Consider the following 24,828-nt stretch of genomic DNA (forward strand, 5'->3'; position numbering starts at 1 on the left):
AAGATTACAGTTTAAATAATCAAACAGATTCTGTTACTGATTACATCTTTAGTCGTGTAATTTGTAATCAGGGCTGAATTACATTTCCTTAGAAATCAACCTAAGATTGTTAAGGTCCTTGTTCAGGGGTCAGGTAGTGACCGTGCTGGGATTTGAACACAAACCTTGTTCTTATCTAATAATACGTAATCTGCGACTTCTGTCTTTAGTCACAAGGGCTAAGCAAAATGCGAGATGAGTGAAAGTAACACTACTGAAGCAAACCAAGCACTCGAAGAACTCTGAAATAAAGTAAAATAGCTGGGGTTTGACCTCGAGCGTACAGCAAAAACCAGATGTGATCTGATCAATAGACTCTGTCTTCCTCTTTGTGTCTCTCCCTCTCATTCTCTCTCTTGGAGGGGAAACGCAGCTATTTATTTAGGTTAGGAGAATATACACTGGTGTGTCTTTGATGCAAATCCCCTCCCTCTTTCTCACGCAGGCTTGTGGTTAGCAGAGCGGGAGCCCGTCGCCTTGGACGCGCCGCTTCCAATACAGGAAGCTGCCAAGGGTCTCGTTTCCACTGCTAACGTGACGGACACGTTTTAAAACAAAGACAAACCTCTGGCATGGGAGTGTATGTCCATCTGTCAGTGTGTGTGCAGGTCTGGGTTGGCCTGTGTGTGTGTGTGTGTGTGTCGGGAGGGGCAATCCAAAGAGCCATCAGAAAGAAAAAGAGGATAGAGGGAAAGCAAAAGAGAGAAATATTTACGTTGGAATGTTATTACTTCCATGAACTACTTTAAGTCACCTAATTCAAGTCCATTGAACTTCTTATCTAAATGACTCTTGATGTTGGAAAATGTCTGAATAAATCAAGATTCTTGATATAATTTATTCATGGAATTCTCTTGAATTATGTATAGATTATTTGAATAATTTATGCATGCATGTTTGTTGGCTAAATGTAGTTTTAGCAATAACTAATAAAAAAACAATAGAATAAATAAGATGAAAAAGAATAAAGGCAAAATAGTAGATAAATAAATCCATGAAATACAATCTAATAAAAATATCAAATGATCACAAAGTTGAGCGAAATATAAGCAACATGTAGTAAAGATAATTCTCATATTTATAGAATAAAACACTGAATTTGTGTAGCGTTACTGCTTATAACAATGCTTATAACAGCTTATGTCTCTTTCAAGTGTTTAATCCATCCATCATAACAGGAATAAATATATGTATAAAGGACAGCGAGACTGAGAGAGAGAAAGAGTGAGAGAGAGAGAGATCCTCTTCATGACGACTCCTAAAAATACAGTTGTGTTGTAAGATTATGTGTTTCATGATATCACAGATGTAAGAGAGTGCTCTAAGTCATCTGCCCGTAGTCTGCGTATCGATTTCACTCACCAATCGCTTTGATCAGAAGTAGAAACAGAATAAAGGAGGGCAAAAAAAGAGCTCATCTGGAACACATCTGGCCAAATCGGTTTCTGTGCCATAGCCACAATAGTGAAGACGTAGGGATGGATCCCCCGGGCTTAAGCCTTACACACAGCCTTGTGTTGGCTGGTTGTGGGAGAGGTGCAGTGCTTATGTGTAAAGGAACTCATCCTTCCCCTCGCTCCGTGGGGTCGGAGTGGATGAGGGTGCTGTCTTTGGGTGTGGATCGAGTCGGAAATGTGCGAAACTAAGCGTCACGTGTGAGGGTCAGGGGCTTTTTGTTAAATGGGTCGAAGAGTGAATAATTGCTGCCTTTTATAAAGAGGAAGAAAGTGAAAATTAGAGATTGTAAATAAACTCATCTGAGTCGACTTCCTGTTTAAAGCAGCACTAATAACTGAAAAATAGCCTTGTCCTGTGTACACCAGCAATACAAACACACATACACACACACACACACTTCCTGCTGTCATGCTGCTAACACACTGGGAAGGGGGCACTTTTTCTGGGCTGGCACTGAACTGTGGCTTTATTTAAAGTAAAAAGCTACAGTGTGTGTGTGTGTGTGTGTGTGTGTGTTTGTGTGTGGCCCTTCATAAGGTCACAGCCTAAACGAAAGGTGTGTGGTCTGTAGAGAGGAAGAAATAGCGGCAGTAGTACATGAATCATGTGTGTGTGACTGTGTGTGGGTGTGTTTGTCTGGAAGAATTTCTCCTGATGAACTTCAAAATATTGCATATAATATTTTATTATTATGAAATTCTCTCTCTCTCTCTCTCTCTCTCTCTCTCTCTCTCTCTCTCTCTCACACACACACACACACACACACACACACACACACACACACACACATATATTCCTTAAACACGACCCTAATTGCTTATTTTCCTATAAATGCATACCGTCATCTTATTGGTGCTTAAAAATCTAATGCACACTCGAGTGTAGCATTTCTTATATTCCCTTCTTAGAGTTGCCGTACAATGTTTTTGACCTTTTTTTCCTTCACGAGTCGATACATGAAGCTTTTTATAAACACACACAAATAAATCAATGAGTACAACAATCTGATTTTAAATATGCTTCAATTGAAAAATCTTGAATTAAATCTTGAAACTACATTGGATAGAAGGTATTATTTAACTGTTTTTTGGGCTGCTAAAATAATTTGCATTTTAACCTTAAATATAAAATCTGAATGATGTTCAGGTTCTACTGTTGACCTGTGGATGTTCTCGGGACGTCGATATTAATGACAAATCCGTCGACGGAGATGACTGAAATACTTGGGCAGAGACCTGGGGTGGACTAGTTAGAGTACTATGGGATGGCAATGGCAACTGATAGGACTTTTAGCATCTGTTTGAGCGGAGTGTGCAGATGAGAAGGAGAAAGAAAGAAAGAAAGAAAGAAAGAAAGAAAGAAAGAAAGAAAGAAAGAAAGAAAGAAAGAAAGTGATCTGAGCATGTGCGGCTCGAGGTTAGTGATCGGGCATAAATCTCGATCAGATTACGTTGTGCACAGGCGTAAAGTAAATATTTAGAGAGTATTTATTCTGGAACAATGAGAACAAAGAGAGCGCTATGTTTGAGATGGAACACTTGAGCTTCAGCGGTCAGGCCTCCTGATTTGGACGACTCTGCCTGTGAGTGTATATGTGTGTACATTCATTTGTGTGTGTGTGTGTGTGTGTGTGTGTGTGTGTGTGTGTGTGTATTGCAACCTTGATGTGGCAAGCTGATCAAATGATCAAATCCCATGATTCCATTCCCACGTGGATCAGGAGGATGTGAAGTCTAAGTGAAATCAAGGGAGAGAGAGACAGAGACAGAGAGAGAGAGAGAGAGAGAGAGAGAGAGAGAGAGAGAGAGAGAGAGAGAGAGAGAAGAGAGAAAGAAGAGAGAGAGAGAAGAGAGAAAGAAGAGAGAGAGAGAAGAGAGAGAGAGGCGGAAAGAGATGGAGAAAGAGAGAGGGAAAGAGAGAGAGAGAGAGAGACAGAGAGACGGAGAGAGAGAGAAAGGGAAAGAAAGAGGCAGACAGAGAGAGAGAGAGAGAGAGAGAGATGGATACAAACAGAACCAGGAATTGTGCTGGTAAAAGATGCAGAAAGTGTGTGCAAGCTGAGTGACGGCTGTGTGTGCTTTTACGCATGAGATTATCGTGAAGGGAGAAGAGGTAAGCATTGTGGATAACAAAGAACAATGCGTGCATTCAGAAAGAGTCTTCCACACGACGACAGAAGCCAGTCGAGCCCTTATAACGAGCCTGGATAGATGCTTATGATCCGCTTACACACACACGAACACACACGTGACCTCGCCACTTCAATGAAAGAATAAAAGTGAACACTACAGGGATGAGGTTCTATTCCCTGGTCGGTGACATCATCGCCTGAAACGTAGGCGGCGAGGTGTCGGGTTGCTCCGGGATGAACGAGGAAATTTAGCTACAGACTCCTTGTTTATTTAGATGGAGAGATGAGGAAAGATAGATGCTGTAACTGAAGGAAAGAGCTTAAGGTTATGGCATGATTTGTAGGTCTTTGAGCTTGTCTTGGACTTCAAGAATGTTTGGGGTAAGAGAGGGAGAGAGAGAGAGAGAGAGAGAGAGAGAGAGAGAGAGAGCGAGAGAGAGCGAGCAAGGGTGTTCAATGTCTCTGAGTTATCCGCTACGGCGCTTACACAAACAGTAATCTGAGCCAGTCTGCGCCGACACACACGGCCTGTTTAACCCACGTGGTTATTTATCACCGCGTACCGAGAGACACTTTCTCACACTTTCACTAATCCTAGCTAGTCTGCTGGAATGAACAAGTGCTACTGAAATACTGCTCCTTGAAAAACATCATTCAAAATGTTTTTTTCACATCAAACAGCCAAGACATCCTTCAGTTCTGCTCGAAACACAAATGAATTAAACAGAACAAATTCCCAGTTCATGACACACTCACCTGAAAACGCAAAAGTTAGTGAACATCTTATTCCAGATTTAGTCCCCTCTTTGCTGTTATAATAAACTCCAGTCCTCTGGGAAGACTTTCTACTACATTTTGGAGCATGACTTTGGGAGAATTAATGAGGTTGGGAGAAAACACTGATGATGATGATGAGGATGAGGATGAGGAGGAGGTTGAGGTCAGGGCTCTGTGCAGGACACCAGAGTTCCTCCACTCCATGTCTTCATGGAGCTCACTTTGGGCACAAGGACATTAAACATGGAACACGTTTGGGCCTCTTAGTTACAATGAAGGGGAATTGTGACACTACGCAATACAAAGACATCATGGATGTGGATGTAGGATGGATGTAGGATGGATGTAGGATGTGGTAGCCTAGTGGTTAAGGTGTTGGGCTAGCAATCGGAAGGTTGTGAGTTCGATTCCTACGTCCACCAAGCTGCCACTGCTGGGCCCCTGAGCAAGGCCCTTAACCCTCAATTGCTCAGTTGTATAAAAATGAGATAAAATGTAAGTCACACTGGATAAGGGCGTCTGCTAAATGCTGTAAATGTAATAAATGTAATGTAAATGTAACATACCGAGTGCTTATAACAGATAGCGAATTTGTGTGTGATGTTCAGGTGTCTACAAACTTTTGGACATATAGTGTTTGTATTTAGGCCACTTGTAGCCAATGCTGCACTGATTGACACCAAATTATCTTCTGAAAAAGATTCAGATTCAAGCCTGGCCTGAATGATTTCGACATACTTCTGTCTGCTGAAGGGTTTACTTATCCAAAGTGCGTTTACTTGTGGTAAAGAAGTGGTAAACTCACATCAAAACTAATACCATCATAATCTGGCCAAATCTCAACAGGCTCGTGAAGAAACTTCAACAGAGCGCTCTCAGTGTAAACAGCAGAGTCTTGGCTCTCACACTGAGCGCTAACAGCATCTACAGCCTGAGAGCCTGAGAACTGGGCTTCGCTCACTCAGGCAGGGAGATTCCCACTGCTCGGGCGGATGGAGATGAGCTACATTAACATCGAGAGGCAAACAGCGTAGCTCCGTCTGACAGAAAAAGAAAGAGAGCTCCACAGGTACTGGAGGTTCAGGTTCCTGTTTGGGGAGCACTTGTCTGCAGTGGGGCTGTTAATGGTGCTGCTCTAGTGTTTTGCTCGACATCAGAGCTACTTATAATGGTCCTGGTACACAGGAATGACAGACTGGCTTCTGAACTTAACATCCATCATCTAACATCCAATATTTGCACGGGCTAAGTATTATTCAGAGATGTTTTTATTCCATCTGTTGAATGATGTTGGTGTAATAATTATGATAACATTGGACTGGATAATCAGCCTTTGTGAAGATCACATACTGTAGATGGGTGTGTCTTAAACTCATAACGCATTAAACACACCTCATTTTGTTGTTTTCACTGTTGTTGCAAGCGCCACATTCTTTTGCTTCTCATTTGCATGAATTTAAACTCCACTTGACTGAAGGTATGTTCCAGATATCTGAATAATTTCAAAAATCATCCACAACCAAAATATATATATATCATAGATTATATATATTTACAAACTCCCAAATCCCCTTACCTGAAGCAAGCGAGACTTTGGTTCCAGGTTGAATTTCAAACTGCAAGGAATGCTTCAGATGCCATTAAAACGAGCAGCAATAAAGAACACATTAAACTTTCACACTTTCCTCATGTCTCCTTCGTTTTATTACCGTGAGTGATTTGAGGTGCAAGAGAAAACCTGGTTGCTATTAAATGATTAAGTAGGGTTCAGCAGTGAAAAGGAGAGAAAAAAAAATTCAAGAGGGCACATAACAAGCACGAGGCTTCCTCTGTTGAAGAGCTCTCTCGGGAGAAGATAAGGTTTCCAGCATGCAGGATCGACAGCAGCTGCCAATAAAACAAAGGGCAGAAAGACTACTTGGCACATTTGAGATGATCTGCAACGCAACATGGATTTAGGTGGCCTATTTTGGGTAGTAGTGGAACTCCGAGACTTTGAGCGGCGCTGTTAAAGCTGTGATGCTGAGCTTGATTGCTCCTCCGTGCGAACGCAAGGCGTTTAATTTGGACTAGGCTGCGACATGGCCTCACTGGGTATACACTCTTTATGCGAGACTAAAGGATTTGCCTTTTTTAATATGTGACGCTGAAGGGGAGCGGTGGCAGGGGAGAGCTGTGCAACTGCAGGGAGCTGGCTCAGAGAGTGGGAAAAAGCCTGTGTGTAACTGCTAGCAACCTAGCAAGGGATCCAAATAAATCACTGCCTTTCACAGAGGGAATAATTTAATCACAATACACACACACACACACACACACACACACACACACACACATAGTGCAATGCACTAATGAAAAGCCCCCATCACTATGTCTCAGGAATGGCGCTCAAGACGTCCTTAGCATTAGGAAACCATGTGCCTGGCACAGCTCACGCTCTCATTTATGAGCTCCAGACCTTAGTATCAGTGAGGGATGCCTCTACGTACTACGACAGCGCTAAGCTGGACCCTGGTGACTCATCTCTCTTTTTAATATAAAACAAATACAAACAAATGCAAGGCCATAAAAAAAGCAGAGTGGTCACGTCAGCGGTTACTGTACGCAGAAAAGGTACTGATCATAAATTTTCTGCTTGGTGTTTTTACTGGACTTTGGTGTAGCGGCTTTGTGGTTGCAGGTATTAAGACCAGGCTGGACTCAACGGAAGACTGTGTCATTTCTGGCTGGGAGTGAAGGAATAGAGCTTTACTCAAGCTCTTATGCAAACAGAGAAGAGTGATGATAAAAGAGATCGGTATCATGATTGTAAAATTACTCTCCTTCTGGTAAGAGAGTGAGGAAGGAAGATATGATGGTGGTGTTTTAAACTAGACAGGAAAGGAGGAATAAAAAGGAATAATTAAAAAAAAAAGGAAGCACATTAAAAAGGTCAATGATGAAAATCAAACGCTACAACCAGCATTCAATCATAAGCCATCATTAGCGCTTTATGTAAATGCAGCCATTCCAGGAACACTTAGCGAATATATGCCCTGGATAGTAATCCAGTCTATTCAGTCCGTGGTCAGACAGAAAATCCAGAGGCATCCCACATGGATACTCAGAGAACATTAGCCAGTAACTCACCTCTGTGATCAAACTGGTGGCCTTGGCAACATGTAGAAGCAATACTAAAAGTTGTGCCACAGTATTGTCGATCAACCAGCATACAAAGCATAATCCATGCTGGTTGCAAGTAACCAACTATAAAAAGCATCTGAACTCCAGCATGAACAACTCTAACTAGAAGGATCTGCTAGTTAGCTATAAGACCAGCATCACCTATGCTGGCATAAACTTGTCTTCTTACAATAGGAAGGGCAAGAAATGTGAGGAAGAATAAAGAAGCCTGTACCTCCTCATTCCTTGTTTATTACACTTCTTTGTCAGGTGAGTTAATGGTTCCCGCTTCTAGTTCTATCCAATTTATTTAATAGTCAAGCTGCTTCACTTCCTTAATCTTCACAATACTCTTTGCATCATCACTGCTTTTTTAATTGCGCCTGACATATACTTTGGCTTGCCTGAAATAAGAGATGAAGTGAGACAAAAGCTGTAGCCAAGGTTCCATCACCAAGTCTGTCCTAACAGCCCGCAGGAAGTTCTCGAAAGACTAATGATGTTTGTTTGTTATTTTTTAAAGCCGAGCTGGAGCAGTTCTGGTTTTAAATCAGCATTACGCTGAGCATGCATGACAAAGCTCCGTCGTGAGTTCTGTCCGGGATTTGTTTTGTCATCCAACACAAGCAATATGAGGCCAAATAGAGGCTCGGTCCAGCTCACAGATGAATGGGTGGAAAGGGGGTGTGTGGGGGGTTAGCTGAAATAAAGACACAGGGAGCAAGAGAGTTGAAGCAAAAAAATAAAAATACACAACTGGGTGCAAATGAAAAACTGCTGAGACCTCTCTCGGGTTATAAATTTTGCACAGTCCATTGCAGTCCGAGATTTTATGCTCTCTTTTGCCATAAAAAGTAATCAGTATGACTTAAATCACTCCTTTCCAAACTGTCAAAGAACACAAATACAAGCGAATGGTCTATAACAGCTGGGAGAACCCTGACCAACGGAAGAGGAATAAGAAATGGATGATATAAGTTAAATGGATGAAAAAGTGGAAAAATAATAAGCTAAGAACTTTCTAACTTACTACATGATATATTACAACTGATAATATTTTAACTTTACTCTAGATTTTGTGGACTTGAAAACTAGAAACTATTTGTAAATTGCTAAATTTGCGAGTTTAACAATTTAACAAACATTTTAAGAATATTTCTTTGTGTAACTTGACAAAAAAATTATTTCAATGAATCAAAAAGAGCTCTTGAAGTAAGAACATTAAAAAAAAAACTAGTAGTAGTTTAGTTGTCACCATTTAGTCATGTTAATTGCTTGTGTGAAATTTGTAGAAATTTGTTATAACTTACAAGTTCTAGTCAAATACCTCTGCTTTAGATGATTAAGTTCTCTAAATGTACTATATGGCCAAAAATTTGTAGACACCTGACCAACACAGCTTTCCCTAATCTTTTGGAAAACAAAATTGGAAGAAGACAATTTTCGAAAATTGTCTTTGGATGCGGTAGCAAAGGGATGTTCAACCTGTACATCTGACTGTGACGAATAAGGAGTCTACATACTTTTGGCCCTATAGTATATATTAGATTTCCATCTTGGTAGCCTTGCTTTAATTTGTATGGTACTTTTAGATACTGGCTTTCCATCACTGTGACTGACAGTAAATGTAAATCAAAAAGGTTCATAGTAGAGTTAAAAAAAAGTGTTAATCTATTCGAGGAAAGTTTAGAATTTTTTTTTTTATTAATCAAGATTACCAAAATAACTTTGGTATAAAAAGCCAACATGGAGCATGGAACAGGAGAATGTATGTATTGGTTTGTAAGGTCATGGTATAGGTGTTTTTATACAAGATTGCAGACTGGACTAGGAGTCCTTGTTATTCTTAGATTAACCTATTTGCCAATTTAAACTGACTTCTAAGCCCTGCGATATTAACACGGGATCAGATCTACTGTGTGGCCACATCGTTGCCATAGCACAGAGCTGAGGTAATTCCCACCTGCTGACTTTTGAAGAGTTGCCCTCAACTGTTGGTCTAATTCTATTTTGAATACCCTTATCAAACCACAATTTCAGCTGAATGTGTTTATGCCATTCACACACCCGCTGGATTTTATTTCTATTTGCACATGAAGATTATTTCCATTGCAATTGATTATTATTAGTTTGTATCATTGGGGGAAAAAATGAGCAGCAACCGAGAGCTATAAGTAAAAAGAGGTGTTTGGGCCTCCCAGACATTATGAAAAAACGCTCTGGTAAGAGAACACACCCCACCATGCTGTGGGATTCCCCAAAATGATGGATCTGATGAAAAGTGCAGTGTCCAACTCTAAGAATGGTGCAAGATCTCTGACTTTTTCCTCACTGGATCTGTGATTCATTCCTCCCAGAAGGTATAAAGAATCAGACCATGAATAGAACACAGCCCACTAAGACTTTCTGCGGCTGTCTACGGATTGACGGATCTGATGAAACAGTGACGTACAAATCTAAGAATGATGCAAGTTCTATTACTTATTTCTCCCTGAATCTCTGACTTATTTCTCCTAGGTAGTAGAACCAGTCAGTGTATGAATAGAAGATAATCTTCTAAACCTTTGGCATGACATCTGATTATAAAATATAAATATAAACATAATTCATAAATAGCACAAGATTGACAATGACTATGCTCTAATTCTTCCCAAAAAAGGTTAAGTGAAAGGAATGGTTATCTGATCAAGGCTAGGAGACAGATGAAGAGGAAACACAAACAACTGCAGCTTGTATAACTCAAGGAAGTAAAACAGGCATCCATTGAATCATAGAACCGTGCAACGGAAGTTATTGATACATCATTGATAAGAATTTGTGTGGGAATAGGGACTGTAATATTGTGGCACCAGGAAAATGGAAGCCTGTGTGAGACAGGTGACGAGCACAGGAAGGTGGAAAAAGACGTAAGAAGAGAGGAAAAAACAAGATCCAAACTCCAACCTCCTTCAGGAAGTGCTAAACAGGTCCTGCAAGGCCAGTGGTACACAAACACAGACGTATATTCCGAAAGTATCTCGCAAATCTCACCCGGCTCTGCAGTGACCGATGAGAAATATGTGTGAGAGGAAAGCATGTCTGACCTCTGTCTGACCCTGAACAGCCTCTGGGAACTGCAAGACTCTGCACTGTCTACTCCAGACACAATGAGCCAACAAGTGCATTATTCATACAAAGAAAAGGAACATGGGACATGCAAGGGAAATCCATGACTTGGCAGTAGGTCAAGTAAAAAGATTTCTTTGATTTGTGAAAAAACGTCTGACAAACTAGATCCAAACACCCACGCAGCTGCAACAAGTCACACACAAGATGTACAAGATTAACTTGTCTTTCATGTGGATACCATATCATTTGTTATACTAAATCAGAGAGTATACTACATGCTGCTGAAAATCATGCAGGATCTGTAAACAGTGGACGTTTTACAGTAACGTCACATCTTTAATTAGACATGTAAGGGAGACTGAAGAAGCAGGGGAGAACTAGCCTCAAGCTCAAAGGCATTCTAATCAGGGATTCCTCGTCTGCTGGGGAAAGCCTACATGGTGCCAGGGCTCCAGCAGAGAACCCATAATACCCAAGAAGCACATAAATCCTCTGACTGTTCAGGCCTCCACCAGATGGGTAGAGGCAACGAAAGAGATAAACATGGACAAGAGGTAAGCTGGGCTATTTATAAAGGCAGCCGCCAGAGAGCATGGCTTCCACTTAGGCTGACACACCCTGGTCGTGTAAAAACACACACGCAGGCAAATATCCAATGCGGCAAGAGAAGGTTGCACCTTCCAAGAAATGTTGCTGTTATTCCATGAAAAACCTCCATCTCAGAGTCAGGAGGACAGGCATAAATCTGTACAGCCAAAGCCAGATGAGCCAGAGCTCTGCCTGGAAGCAGGGAGCGCAGGTGGTGTTATCATGGGGAGTTTCCCTTAGTTAGGAACTCTTGCACTTGGCTGAAACAACATTGTTCCACTTCATGGGAATTAAACTCCTTAAATGGAGTAAAGAGAGCACTGGTACTATATTGGAACTGTGTACAACATATATTTGCTCCACGGAGACTCTATCCCAGCCACAAATTCCAGCTTCTCTTGGGGGATCCACAGATGTTCCCTAAACAACTATAAGATAAAATCTCCAGTGAATCCTGGACCTACCATGGGTTCTCCAACTTGGTATGAGCCAGGAGCGGAGAAAGAGCACCTTTGTGAGTGACTGACCAACCTTAATAACCTGAGCACAATTTGATTTGGAGCAGCAGCAGTTTTATTCTGAGGCTCCACTGGATTGTGCAGCTAGTCTCCGTTCTTGGAGTATATAAATCTCTCTGCAGAAAACACCCATCCAGGAGACTAATATGTGTACAGCTATGTGTCCGCCAGGCCCTTCACATGAAAATGCTGACCTGCAGAGCTGAGCTTCCCATTGTGCCATGGTCATCAAAAAAAATCCAGGAAGTGGGATTAGTGAACAAAGACAGCATAGATGTGAGTGGGTCTGGTCTCATAAAACCCTCTGAGCTCTTCAGTCTCACTGATTCTTATCAGGGGTACGCAACTTGCTATCATGGTGTAAAATCCCAGGGGGTTGTGGTAGCCTAGTGGTTAAGGTGTTGGGCTACTAATCGGAAGGTTGTGAGTTCGACTCCTACGTCCACCAAGCTGCCACTGCTGGGCCCCTGAGCAAGGCCCTTAACCCTCAATTGCTCAGGTGTATAAAAATGAGATAAAATGTAAGTCGCTCTGGATAAGGGCATCTGCTAAATGCTGTAAATGTAAATGTAAATATGTAAAATGATCAGTTTAAAATGATGAATTCTCCACATGAAGTCTGATATGTGAAGGTATGTGCATTGTAGAAATGTAAATGAAATGTTTTTGCTAAACATTCTAGTAGCTTTAACCAGACAGTCTAGTACTTTACAGGACTTTTACATTTACTTTTTTGTCACACTTGTTCCTAGTCATCTGGGACCTTTTTTCTGACAATGTCTCTCAAATGTTGGACTTGGGTCACTCCCCGACACACAAACCGAGAGTCGGATTTTATATTTAATTAGTGCGATTAAAAACATGTGTCGACATCCTTGCTGTCAACACGCTTTTGCTTTACGGTTGCTCTAGAAGGGGGTGTGCTGCGGGGGTACCTGGAAATGTAGCTAATTTCCATCCTTCAATATTTTGAATGGAGCGTGTTCCTGTTTTTACAAGGTAACGAAGGGCACTGCTAACGTCTGTACACAAGGACAGATATATTTCTGTCCGCCCACTAGGAAATAAGAAGCGGGAAGCTGTGTGGGAGGAGAGAGAGAAAGAGAGAGAGAGAGAGAGAGAGAGAGAGAGAGAGAGAGAGAGAGAGAGAGAGAGAGAGAGAGAAAATTTTTTTGTCCAGTGAAACCACACGTCCTCCCAATTTTGTGGTTCGTTTCACAAATGACCTTCGACCTTTTGCCCGCTGCCAAATGTGCCTTGGCATACAGTGAGACCATGCACCGTACATCTGGAGAAACAAACACACAATGCACACACACAAATCCTGGCTAGAGGCAAAAAAATTCAGACTGCATAAAGAACCTAGAGCACTTTCAAGCTGCAAAGAGACTAGGAAGTACACAAGGCGACCATGGTGAGTCCCCCATGTTCTCAAACCTGTGTTCTCACTTATAGCAAATGACAGCATACAACTAGCTCTTCTCAGCTGCTGACCTCAATCCTGACCTCTATTTAAAACACAACAACCAGGGGTGCAGTGACACATCCAGACTGTCAGCACTGTTCTGCTGGGACATCATTCATGAGACAGATAAACGAGAAAAGGAATTAAAAAAAGAAACAGAGTGGGAAGAACGTATGAGAGAAGGAAAGGAGAGAAAAGAAAAGAGCCAGCATGGACAAAGGATGGAAAGCACATATGTTAGTCATTGTACAGGGTCGATCCCATGTGCAGTAGGCTACAGAGCGTACTTAACGGCCCGGCTCTGGAAAAGTATATTTTACAATTCATTGCTTCCTTCTCGCAAAATTAAAGGCCTCTTGTTAAAAACAGAACTTGTCAAACGAAAGCAGCTTTTATTACTGAGCAAACTCGCGGCCTCTTTCTAGGGCCGACTTCCCAATCAGCTTGTTTTGTTTTTGTAAAAGTATACGGATTGCTCCAGGCCCTGTGTGTGTATATGTGTATGTGTAAATGTGTTAGGGCTCTCTTCGGCAGCAGTGCACCTTGGTGCATAATCAGGTCCGTTCCACTGAAAAGAATACAGTGCGACTGGATGAGCGAGGTTCAGTTTCTCACGGCTGGACATTAAACTGTTCCACATTCTGAGAAGCGGAGTTCAGGTTCAACTACGCCGAAGTCTTGAGTTTTATTTATTTATTTATTTATTTTTTTTTTGCATTTTGTCGATGAATGACTGCTATTATTTCACAAATAAAAACATTAATGACCCCCTATAGATTATCCATGCTTTTGCTCAAAATACTGTAACACTTTTGACTTTCACAGTGGAAAAAGTTTCAACTTTCATGACAATACTGCTGTCAGCACCATCTTCTAGACTACTAACTTGCTAAACAACATCATTGTATAGCTGCATTTCATTCAGGGACTTTGGGTCTAAGATTTACATCGAAGCCTTGGCAACCGTTATGTTGGATTTCTCATTAATAAAATGTTCAGCATTTCTGGAAAAAGAAGGTCTTGCTCATTTATTTCAGGAGCAAACATCAAAAAGTGATTGTAATCGAAACTGTGCTAGCAATGTACCACCAACTGACAAATTAGTACCACAATTGCAAAAGAATTATTTGCAACAGAAAAACTAATTAACTAAAACAACTCTTTTCCACCAGAAGCAAACTTTGTCTAGAGATGCTAGATATTTTTGATCACCAAATATGATCTTATTTAGTGCTGAAGTAATAGTAAATTAATATCACTATGTGACTATCAGTTTTTGAAGTCAAACTGGAGCACATTTGCCCCTTGAGATGTTTGTTGCCTAGGTCTGGTTTCTATTTCAAATATTATTCGAGAACAAACTAGAAAAATAGCCTGAGACACTGAGAGAGCAAGAAAGAAGAGAGAAAAAGGCAGACACATGTGACTGTTTCTGGGAGGAATGTTGATAGCCATCACACGTTCTTGTTCCTTTTCTGTTCCCTGGAAACTGCACACATTTAATGAGATTTTTATGGGACCCACAGACAGAGAGGGATGCCCAGGCTGAGCAAAAGCATCAGGCTCAGGTCCAGGCAAACATACAGACCGTGCTCCAGGACACCAGCAGGTTGTCGTCAACTCCGGCTTGATCGCTGCTACCATCGGCTCGCTATATCGAGGCTTCGATCTGATAGAACATTCCAGACTTATTACTGCAGTATAGTAAACATACTGCAAACCAGGTCCTATTCCACATTAATCTACAGCTGGGAAAGTCAAGAAGCGGTCATGTATGCCCTACAAGGACGTTAGCTACCTATGAGACATTACCAAGAACTAAAGGAAAAATCCCTAAGATTAAAACCAATTTTGAAGAAACACCATTTAACATCAGTACCGTTGTTCCATCAGTAGGAACCATTTATTTCCATTTCATCTTTATTCATTTACAGAATTTAATATTAATTAAAGGTTAGAAGATTCCCAGTAATTTGCTGCATAGTTTTGTGAGCATGAGCTATAGGATTTGCTAGAGTCTGCCACATTTGTCAATAAATGTGGGCAAGAAAGGTTTACTTTCACAGGAGGAAATAATCCGAACGATATGGCATATCACCAACCGCAGAATTTTTTCCATCACACTTATCCATCGAAACCTTTTTCAGTCCAATGTGTACATCCTGTCCTAAAAACTTGCCATGGTTGTGCAGTTACACAGCTGCATACCAACCTGTGTGATTCTGAAACTTTTGGCCAGAAACGTATGCAAAAGATATCCATGGCAAACGGTCTGAAGATGAGAGGACATCCTGTTTGATTGGACTTTCATGGCAAGTTTGAATAATGCAAAAGAATTAATGTGACCTTTAAATGTATGCTGATTTTTTCCCAGGGTTTTTAGCGTGAAAATCAATTATGTACATGTGTAGTTGATGTGTGAGGGAAAAAAAAACTCCAAGCAAAAAAAATGATAAGCTGGGACTGGGACTGTTTAGAAGACAGACACCCCACTGAGAGATTCTCTTAAGGAGGAGCTCTGTGTACTTTCAAATTCCCCCCAACCAGGACAGCAAGGTCATAAAATATGAGCCTTGGGTAGACACTTCTCCTCTTTGCGTTAGCCTCCCAGTCTAGCATCTGTTTCAATGTAGGTTCTCGTTTACTCTCTCACTTCCCTATGACTCCCTGGAGAATCGTGTGGAGGATTAACAACTGGAGCAGATGATAGCTACAAGGATAGCCATGAAATTTTCAGCTGAAGTGTAGTAGGAGTTGTCCATCTTCTCGCTAAAGTTCCAATGGACCTGTCTGATTGAATCAGATAACGATGACTAATGGAATTTTATTTGCATTGATGTTTTGGTTGCTAAATCACGGTGTCAGAACGCAAGCAGAATACATAGAGCGGTGATGTTTGGTGCAACACTGATGTCAGTCTAATTAGGTTTGTTTTGTTTGGATTTGGCTTGGGTTTCAGGCCAGAGGTTCACTATCCCTGGCCTCCAGCCCCAAGGATAGAGATCGAGAACCGGTGGAAAACACCTGTGCTCTCACTGGGACGGTGAAGAAAGTGGATCCGTGCAGATTTCTGTCCAGATACAAGCAGACTTCTGAGCAGATATCAAACTGACCGGAGTCACATGCTGATTTATATGTATGGAAACATGTATGCTGTCACCTCCCACCAATCCATCACAATAGCGATGTCCACATTACAATGTCTTTTCCTGAATTCACACCACTTTTTGAGAGCTGGCCCATCAGCTCAGCTGGTGGTGTCATGATTGAAAATGCAGGTCGGTTGGTGTAGGTGTGTGCAATTGAGAAAGGGGAAGAGACTGAAAGAAAAAAAAAAAGACACTCTCCCTTTCATCTCAGTTTCATCTACCTTTCATGTTTTCTACCCAAGGAGTGCAACAGCTCATATCCAAAGCCACCGTTTGAAGCCTTTCAACTCCATTAGAGATGCTTCCTGCCTGTCCTGCACCCTGTTAGGTAGTTTCATCTCCCTAATTATCTTCATGTCAGGCTCTGTGCACGTGTGCACGAGTGTGTGTGAGTGTGCATATGTGTGTGTGTGTGTGTGTGTGTGTGTGTGAGTGTTAGGAAGGGAAATGTGTGAAATTCTTTTTTTATCATTCTCTCTGTGAAGGGTTAGATATAGGGGGTTGGTTATTGAAGGGCAGGTCCAAGCAGATACACAAAACCACAAGGGCCTCATCTGAAGATCTGCATTACAGACAACTAATTAGGGATTAATAATTTCCGTTTTTGCTTTTGTCTGAGGCCAGGGAGATGACGGAGCCTGTTGAAAACCGTCTGAGGTGTCCTGGTTCTCCTCAGTTCTTTATGAGTAGGGGGGGTGGTAGAGGAAGCTTTGTTGTTTTGGCACAGGTGAGATCCAAAGAGGAAGTGAATCAAAAGCTGTTTAGAGAGTTTGCACAGAGCTCTGCGCAAGATCCGGAGTGCTACAGGCTTGTTTGGCCTCTGCTGATTCCCTGGTGTTGAATATCTTAATCGAAACTTAAGTCATCACACTTTTTTGTGGCAAAATTGCACAGAGAATGAGTGCGATACTGACAGTGTTGTCATAATAGTATAATAATACAAAACACTGCTATGAAAACTAATTACTAATCAGTAGAATGGCGTATTGAAGGAGCTTGGCAAATCACAGCAGTAAAAGGAATTTGAAAAGGAATCCAATTGAATGACGCTAAAACTATAATTTGGCCAACGGTCTAGAGCTTTCATGTGAATGCTTATCACACTTATATAAATTCCTAGAAATGAATCAGGAAAATGCGACAATTATAACAAGATTTGCTAGGTGGTCATTTGGTGTAGCTACTTTCCCCTCAAGAGGTTCCAGTGCAAAAAAAATGCCTTTGCCATAGTGTCAGGAGATTTTGAGCTTGAATCCCAATGACGCCATAAACACCCACTGCTGGGAAACAAGAGAGCAAAACTGGCCATGCTGTCTAGGTGGGAGGGGTAGTATACTCTCTCGTGTGTTAATCACAGACATGATAGCCAATCAGGGGGCATGTGTGAGCTCATGTGTCCAGAACAGGGCAGATAGAGATTTCCTCCAAGTGTGTAATGCTGCCTTGAGACGTAGCGAGACGAATATTGATTTGCAAAAATGTGGTTGGCTGACTTCATATGTCTTACAGGAAAGCATGTGTCAGCCTTCACCCAGCCTGGTGGTAGCTATCATATAACTGGGAAGATCTGGGGAGATCCGCGGAGATCCGGATGGTGGGAGGGAATTGGCAGGTGACCAAACTGCTCTAAAGTTTGACTTAAAGAGGACTGAGAAATCTTCGCCCAGATAGTGTGCTTGCTAAGTCTTTGCCTACCTATAGAACTGTGCTGAGCAGGAAAATGTGTCAGGGTTTCATTCAAACTTAGGAAAAGTTTGAAACCTGTCTTGTAAGTGAAAGGCAGATTTGTGCACACCTGACAGTATGATTGATTCCCCTGCAGCATTGCTCTAACCTTTAAGGAAAATTAAGTCAGTATGTCTAGCAAAGCACATAATCAAAATATAAACTTGTCCTTAATCTGTTTGGGAACGATTCCTACTTTGTTGCATCATTGTTTGCGACCTGTGTGGCACTGCCGCTAATTGGCATCACTGTGAAAAAGTGCACTCGATTTTGAATGTTTGTTTTGCCTTTTATTTTGTTTTCGTAGTTTTTAATTGGAATCGCTGGGTGGGCAAAGGCTGCTGAACACACACACACACCCACACACATACACAAACACACACATGCTATTTAATTGCTAAACGGTGAGGCACCGTTCCTCTGCGTATATTTGTGCTTGTAAAGTATAGAGTTCGAGTTCATATAGCAACACAAAATTCCATTTTTATACCTTTATTTCTATTAATTCATTACTTAATATGTAACAAACTTTATATACACTTCCAAATCATAATTCACACATTCCGTACTTTGTCTCTTGCTCAATGACCCTGCTTTGGACAGATTGCAGCCAGTGTGTTTCAGCCTCATCCGCTAGATATCTTGCAAAGTTACAAGAATGAGAAGAATTTACTTGTGTGAACTCTCATTTGCAATTGTCTATTCTAAACATTTGCAATAACATATTCATATCTCATTGCTGATTACTTCTGACAGGAAAATAACTGTGCAATAGAGTCTTAACGATCCCCACGCATCGCACATGGTGACTCTGAACCTCTTCCACCTCCCGAGCGAGCCACTGCTCATTAGGCACGACGCCTGGGTGGATTAACCACATTAAGACTTGCGGATTTTGCACATGTACACTCACATACATCTGGGCTGGAACTATAAAGGAAGACTTTACTAGACCCAAATTTATAAACCATTGTTTCTTTTTCCCTTAAGCGTGCTACGGTATACTACAATACACCACATTACACTAAATTGACAACACGTCATTATCCTTTATCGTATGCTGAAACATTTCCCCGCTGAAGCTCATGGTCTCACCCAAGATGACCCCACCCTCATCCATCAATCACCAGCTCACAATGCATCTGAACATCAGTGGGAGATTTTTGGAAAGATGTATTACCCTACATTCAACCTAAGAAGCTTTACTTGCAGTTTGTCTCATGTGGGTGTGGCCTGTTCGGGTTTTATTAATTTTTTGTAGCAGCTACAGTATATAAAGTATACAGTATACAGTATAGCAGCTACAGTATATAAAGCTAACTAATTAAAGTTAGGGTCTCCGATATTTGAGAAATGCTTCTGAAAACTGCGTTTCCAGTCAAGTCACCAAACAAAAAGAAAATCAAAACAAACGTGTAATCAATGAGCAGAAAGGGGCGGGTCTTGTTAATATGGGTGGAGAGAGTGTTCAGTGCGCATGTGCGCATATTCACAGATTCGAATTTCCCGAGTCAATAACTCCTGAGCTAAACGCTGTTACTACACAAAACGCAGTTGTAGCTGCCTCTCTACATTACTACGATACAAAAGAGGTGTTATTTGTGTAGTAACAGCGTTTAGCTCAGGAGTTATTGACTCCAATCTGAAATATGCGGCCAACTTACCGCTCCGTCAGTTCTCTCCAGCGCTGGAAAGCTGATCCTATATCAAGAAGTAGGACCCGTGTTAATATAGGATCAGCTTTCCAGATTTCCATATTTCAGATTGGAGTCAATAACTCCTGAGCTAAACGCTGTTACTACACAAATAACACCTCTTTTGTATCGTAGTAATGTAGAGAGGCAGCTACAACTGCGTTTTGTGTAGTAACAGCGTTTAGCTCAGGAGTTATTGACTCGGGAAATTCGAATCTGTGAATATGCGCACATGCGCACTGAACACTGAACACCGCTTTCTGCTAATGTCACACATGCGCACTGAACACTCTCTCTGACCATATTGACAAGACACACCCCTTTCTGCTCATTGGCTACACGTTTGTTTATCTTGTCATCCCGACTCAGTTTTCTGAAGCATTTCTCAAATATCAGAGATCCCACCTTTAACCACAAATGAAACATACGTTTCTCTATACGTAGTGGACGATTAAGTCCACAAACCTAAAGTTCTTCTCTGGGGTCCATCGAGCACCGATCATGACTGCAGAATGTGTCATGGAATTCTTGAAAGTTTTCTTCTCCGCATTAGTAGGATGCCACTGTTTGCCAATATGACAATTGAAGATAAAAAAACGAAACAAACAAACAAACAAACAAACAAACAAACCTCTGGAGCTACTGGGATTTGGAAAACAGCTTCTTCATATTTTCCATAGATTTATTAAAACTTTCCTTCATTTTGGATTTTCATTTTATTTGTCACCACTCCGTACATGTAGTAAATGTGTGTGTTCATATGCAGTGTCAAAATCCTGTGTACCTCTATTGCCAAATAATGAGCTTTTAATTCAGAGGTGATTTATAGAAAACAAATGGCGTGTGAAAGAAACTGAGAGCTTTTGCTCATAACACGAGTTTGACTCCAAACCAAAGTAAACATCTCTCTAAGTGGATTATGACGTTATTCCGCCATGTGTGTGCATGTGCATGTATACGCCAATGAGAGATGTCACTGCAAACTACAAACAGAGAGGGCGGCTTTAAGGATTTGTCAGAATTTTTAGACCCAACGGAACAACGCTCAGCCTATTAATGCTCGATATGATGCACGGTTTGAATTACTGCCCAGAATAAACACACGTTGCGCATAAACACACACGCAAGCTACACATGGAACCACCTGCACACACTTAACCTCACACAATGTGAAATAAATTGTGTTTAAAAAATAGCACTCTGTGCATTTCCTTCTTTTTTTAATACCATACAATATCCCTCTCTGTGCTCTCTCTCTCTCTCTCTCTCTCTCACACACACACACATACAAGCACACACAATTCTTTTCTAATGCTGTGATTCAATGATTCAAAGCACACAGCTTTAATTCATTTGATAAAAAAAATAAAAAAGATTTGGAGTGCTATGGCAAAATCTCAAGTTTGATAATGGGTGGAAAAATTGCGATTCGCCAGCTATTATGCCCAATCAGGCTGCAAGGCAAGAGGAGAAGAGAGTAGAACCAGATGGACCATGAGATGCCCGAAGAAGTAACACCATAAAAAAAAGAGAGAACCACAGAGTCACACAGAGGCACACCCATCAAGAAAAGAGCTGGAGGCTAAAGATGTGGGTTTCTTCCTTTGCTGGCATTAGGCAGTGTGACGTGTATGATGGTGGCTCGGCGGTTAACATTCTCTTCTAATGACCACAAGGCTGTGAGTTCAATTCCCAGTCCCCATGTCTATCTTTGGATTGAATAATGTCATCACTTTCATAGCAAAAGTGGAAACGATTGGCTTACCTGTTTTGCTTTTCGCTTTCTTTGAGGGCTGCTTCTTTTTGATGATCTTCTCAGTGGCTTCCTGCTGCAGGGCTGGATCCTCTCCCTCGTCTTCGGCGATCGACTCTGGGATGGCTTCGCAGCATGCTAAGAGAAGAGTTGATTAACCGTTAATGAGCAGCAGCATTAAGCAACATAAGATTCTGGTTAGTGATGGATTCAAGTAATCTATCGTTTCTATAGTAACGAGAACTTGTACAGCAGATGCTACACTAGATTAATAATGAATGGAAGTATGGAAATACAGAATTGGTGATATGGTGTAGGAGATATTTAACATTTAGGGAAGGAGCCACCAGTGTATGCGTATTGTATCGGCGGTTTTATAACACGGACAATGGAATCTTCAGGACAATGGAATCTGGTTTCTCAGTTTTGTTTTATTTTTGTGGACATGTCTCATGGACAACCTATAACATTAAATGTTACTCAAACAAGAGTGAAAAAGCAAAGTGTCGTTCGATAATAAATAAAACAATTAGGAATGTAGGCCTTGTAGAAATGCTGTACAGTATATAACCTGATTAATAGCACATGTCTAGTTAACATACATATGTCCTGGAGGATCAAAATATCCCGAAGCTTCCTCCGTACATAACCCAACGCCTATCAAACTCCCGCTGGCTGTCTGCACAGCAAGTCTCCAGACTGTGTCTGCTGCTCCCTATCTAGAGATCAACCTGCATTAGGGGCCCTTGAGGAAGGAGCTTATGAATTGAACCCCTTGTGCCGCACCCTTGTGTTCCGTACAGCTTTTCTACAATCCCTTAGGTTGTTTCTCTTCCCGTCCTACATCCTCAAACACAGTAACCCCCCAATCCACCCACCTTTCCACCAGGCTGATTAGGATAATCCCATTCAATAAAGGCAATCTGCTCAACAAGCAGCGCTGGCTGGCTATTAGATTTAGCTAACGTTAACAGTTTTGTTTTTCCAGGGTTCACGCTTGAAACGGGATACGTGTCGGTGTTTTGACAACGTTATAATCTGACAGCCTAGCGGAATGAAAGAGGTCGGGATCACAGTCTACCTTGGTTGGATCAACAAGAGGAGGAAACAAGTCCCTCCTGTTAGGATAACAAGGCCGTGTCGGCGAGTGGAAACAGCAGCCGGTGGTTTGTGTATTTGGATGAAAATGGGATTGGTGTGAGAACGTGGAAGAATGGCGTTGTTGGCCACCCGGAGAGCCTGATACACCTCAACAGCCTCAGGCTACTATTGCGCATTTATATTGCCTGTTTCATGTATAATAGCTGAGATTTGAATCGGCGGTAAGCAGAACTGAATGAGATCATACATTTAGTGATTTGATATAACCTTTACTGGAGTTAGTCATGATGTATGATCAAACAGCTTCCTTACAGATGACTGTCAAAAGACTGATTCAGCTGCATTTCTGCCTAAATGCTGAGAAAGTAGTACTTGAATAGTGTCTCAGTCACTCAGGAAAATTCTACACACACATTTCCACTGACTTTGAATCCGAGAATCCATAAGTAACATCTCCCTCCATGAATTATTCAGTCTTATACTCCTCTTCAGCATGCTTCCTCTTTCCTCCCTTGGCAAAACCTCTTTTGCACTGGAGCATATCCAAGAGGAAAAAAATCTGACTTCAGACATAAGACGAGATAGTGTGTGTCTGGCAAACTTGTCACAACTTCCTGTTGAAAATGCAAGCAGCAGAAGCAGACAAGGAACCGCCATTTGAACTTCCTTTGCAAGGTGAAGAGATGTAAAGGTTGTATTAGACGGCATTGGTTCTGGTATAGAGTTTCACTCACAACACATTTAACCAGGATGCACACATTCACAGTTTCATTAAACAGATTGATATAATAATTAAAAAATAATCCTACATTTAGTTAGAATTCAACTCAAATTTTCAGTGGTCCTCTAATCTCCTGATAGTTGTGCTATTGTTGGGATTTGAACCCACAATCTACAAAACCTACAGATGATGACGTGAGAGAGCCGGACAGACTAAAAGAATTAAATGCTGTCGCTCTCTACAGACCTGATTTTTCCTGTCTAGTCGTTCTCTGCATCAAAACACACTTCATCATCTCTAGTCACGGTTAACAGCTGCGACCGATAAGCAACTAAAACTTGTGCAAACTTTATTCCTACTGACATATTATGTAAAGTGGAATAATTAAGTTTCCAGAAAGGATTTTGTGGATGCCAAGCGAGTTGAGTGTTGTGTGAAAGTCATTTGCAGGTGTGTTGGACATGCTTTTTTTTTTTTAACCAACACGGCTACAAGTCTTCTCTGAACATAACTGCGCTCGGGACTGGAAGTGGAATATAAAAGCGTATAAATCGCACACAAACAAACTGGATGAAGCAATAAAGGCCACATGAATATGTAAATGCACGTTTTTAGTTGCAGTGTGTAAGAAGAGCTGTGGGAAAAATGCAAACACGCTTCCTGGGGAAAAACAAAAAACAGTAAGACACCCCGGTGGACGTATAAAAAAAGTCTCCCTTGATGGAGAACAGGAACTCCGCAATGCATTTAAGGTCTCTGTATAAGAAGCTGAATAAAGGACAGAGCAGTAAATTCAAGTCTTGAATCTGCTGCCTAAATGCACTGGACTTGGGTAGATGCAGGAGGTGTTACACTTACTACTACAACACACACTACTAATAAATCCCAACACACTCCTTACAGATCAACAGACAGATCAGTGATCTTACTCTGGATGTCTAAACATTTAAGAAAAAAAAATCTTCTTAATTTGCATTTAGAGCGAAAATCTAATAATAAATTAAGCTTAGTTACTGTTACTACATTAAATTCTATTATTTTCCTTTTACCTTTCTTACCCGATATACGTTCTACCTTTTAATCAGTTGGTTAATGGACATGTATGATAGAAATGCATTTTATTTAATTTCCTTACATAAATGCTTCTAAATGTTGAAGCAATACATGAATACACACACAGTCCTCAATCCACCAGCAAAAATAGCTGCAACTGTAACAGCGCCAGGACCAAAGCTACTGAAATGGTAGACAGTAAAAAAGAGAGATAACAGAGAAGGTCAGGTTTTTAGAAGCTTTCTTTACTTTTGTTGAGATTAGTCATGCTATTAGCTTGAACCTCCCAATTTACCTTTCTATCACTGCCTGACACAATATGAGGGAAAGATTCAGCTGGCCGGTTTAGATCGGCTCTCAGCCTGACCCCGGTCCTGCGTCTAAGCCAG

General features: G+C 41.3%; 1 protein-coding gene across 3 annotated transcripts in view; it reads right to left on the reverse strand.

Moving 5' to 3' along the window:
* bbs9 (Bardet-Biedl syndrome 9) overlaps positions 1-24,828 on the reverse strand; it is a 102,871-nt gene that overhangs the window by 17,739 nt on the left and 60,304 nt on the right. For all 3 annotated transcript variants that reach the window (XM_060874218.1, XM_060874199.1, XM_060874208.1), the window contains one exon: positions 21,577-21,702. In XM_060874218.1, coding sequence (XP_060730201.1) covers positions 21,577-21,702 — 126 coding nt within the window. The remainder of the gene's footprint in view (positions 1-21,576; positions 21,703-24,828) is intronic.

Source organism: Tachysurus vachellii, chromosome 1 (genome assembly GCF_030014155.1).
Source record: "Tachysurus vachellii isolate PV-2020 chromosome 1, HZAU_Pvac_v1, whole genome shotgun sequence".
NCBI classification, from domain to species: Eukaryota; Metazoa; Chordata; class Actinopteri; order Siluriformes; family Bagridae; genus Tachysurus; species Tachysurus vachellii.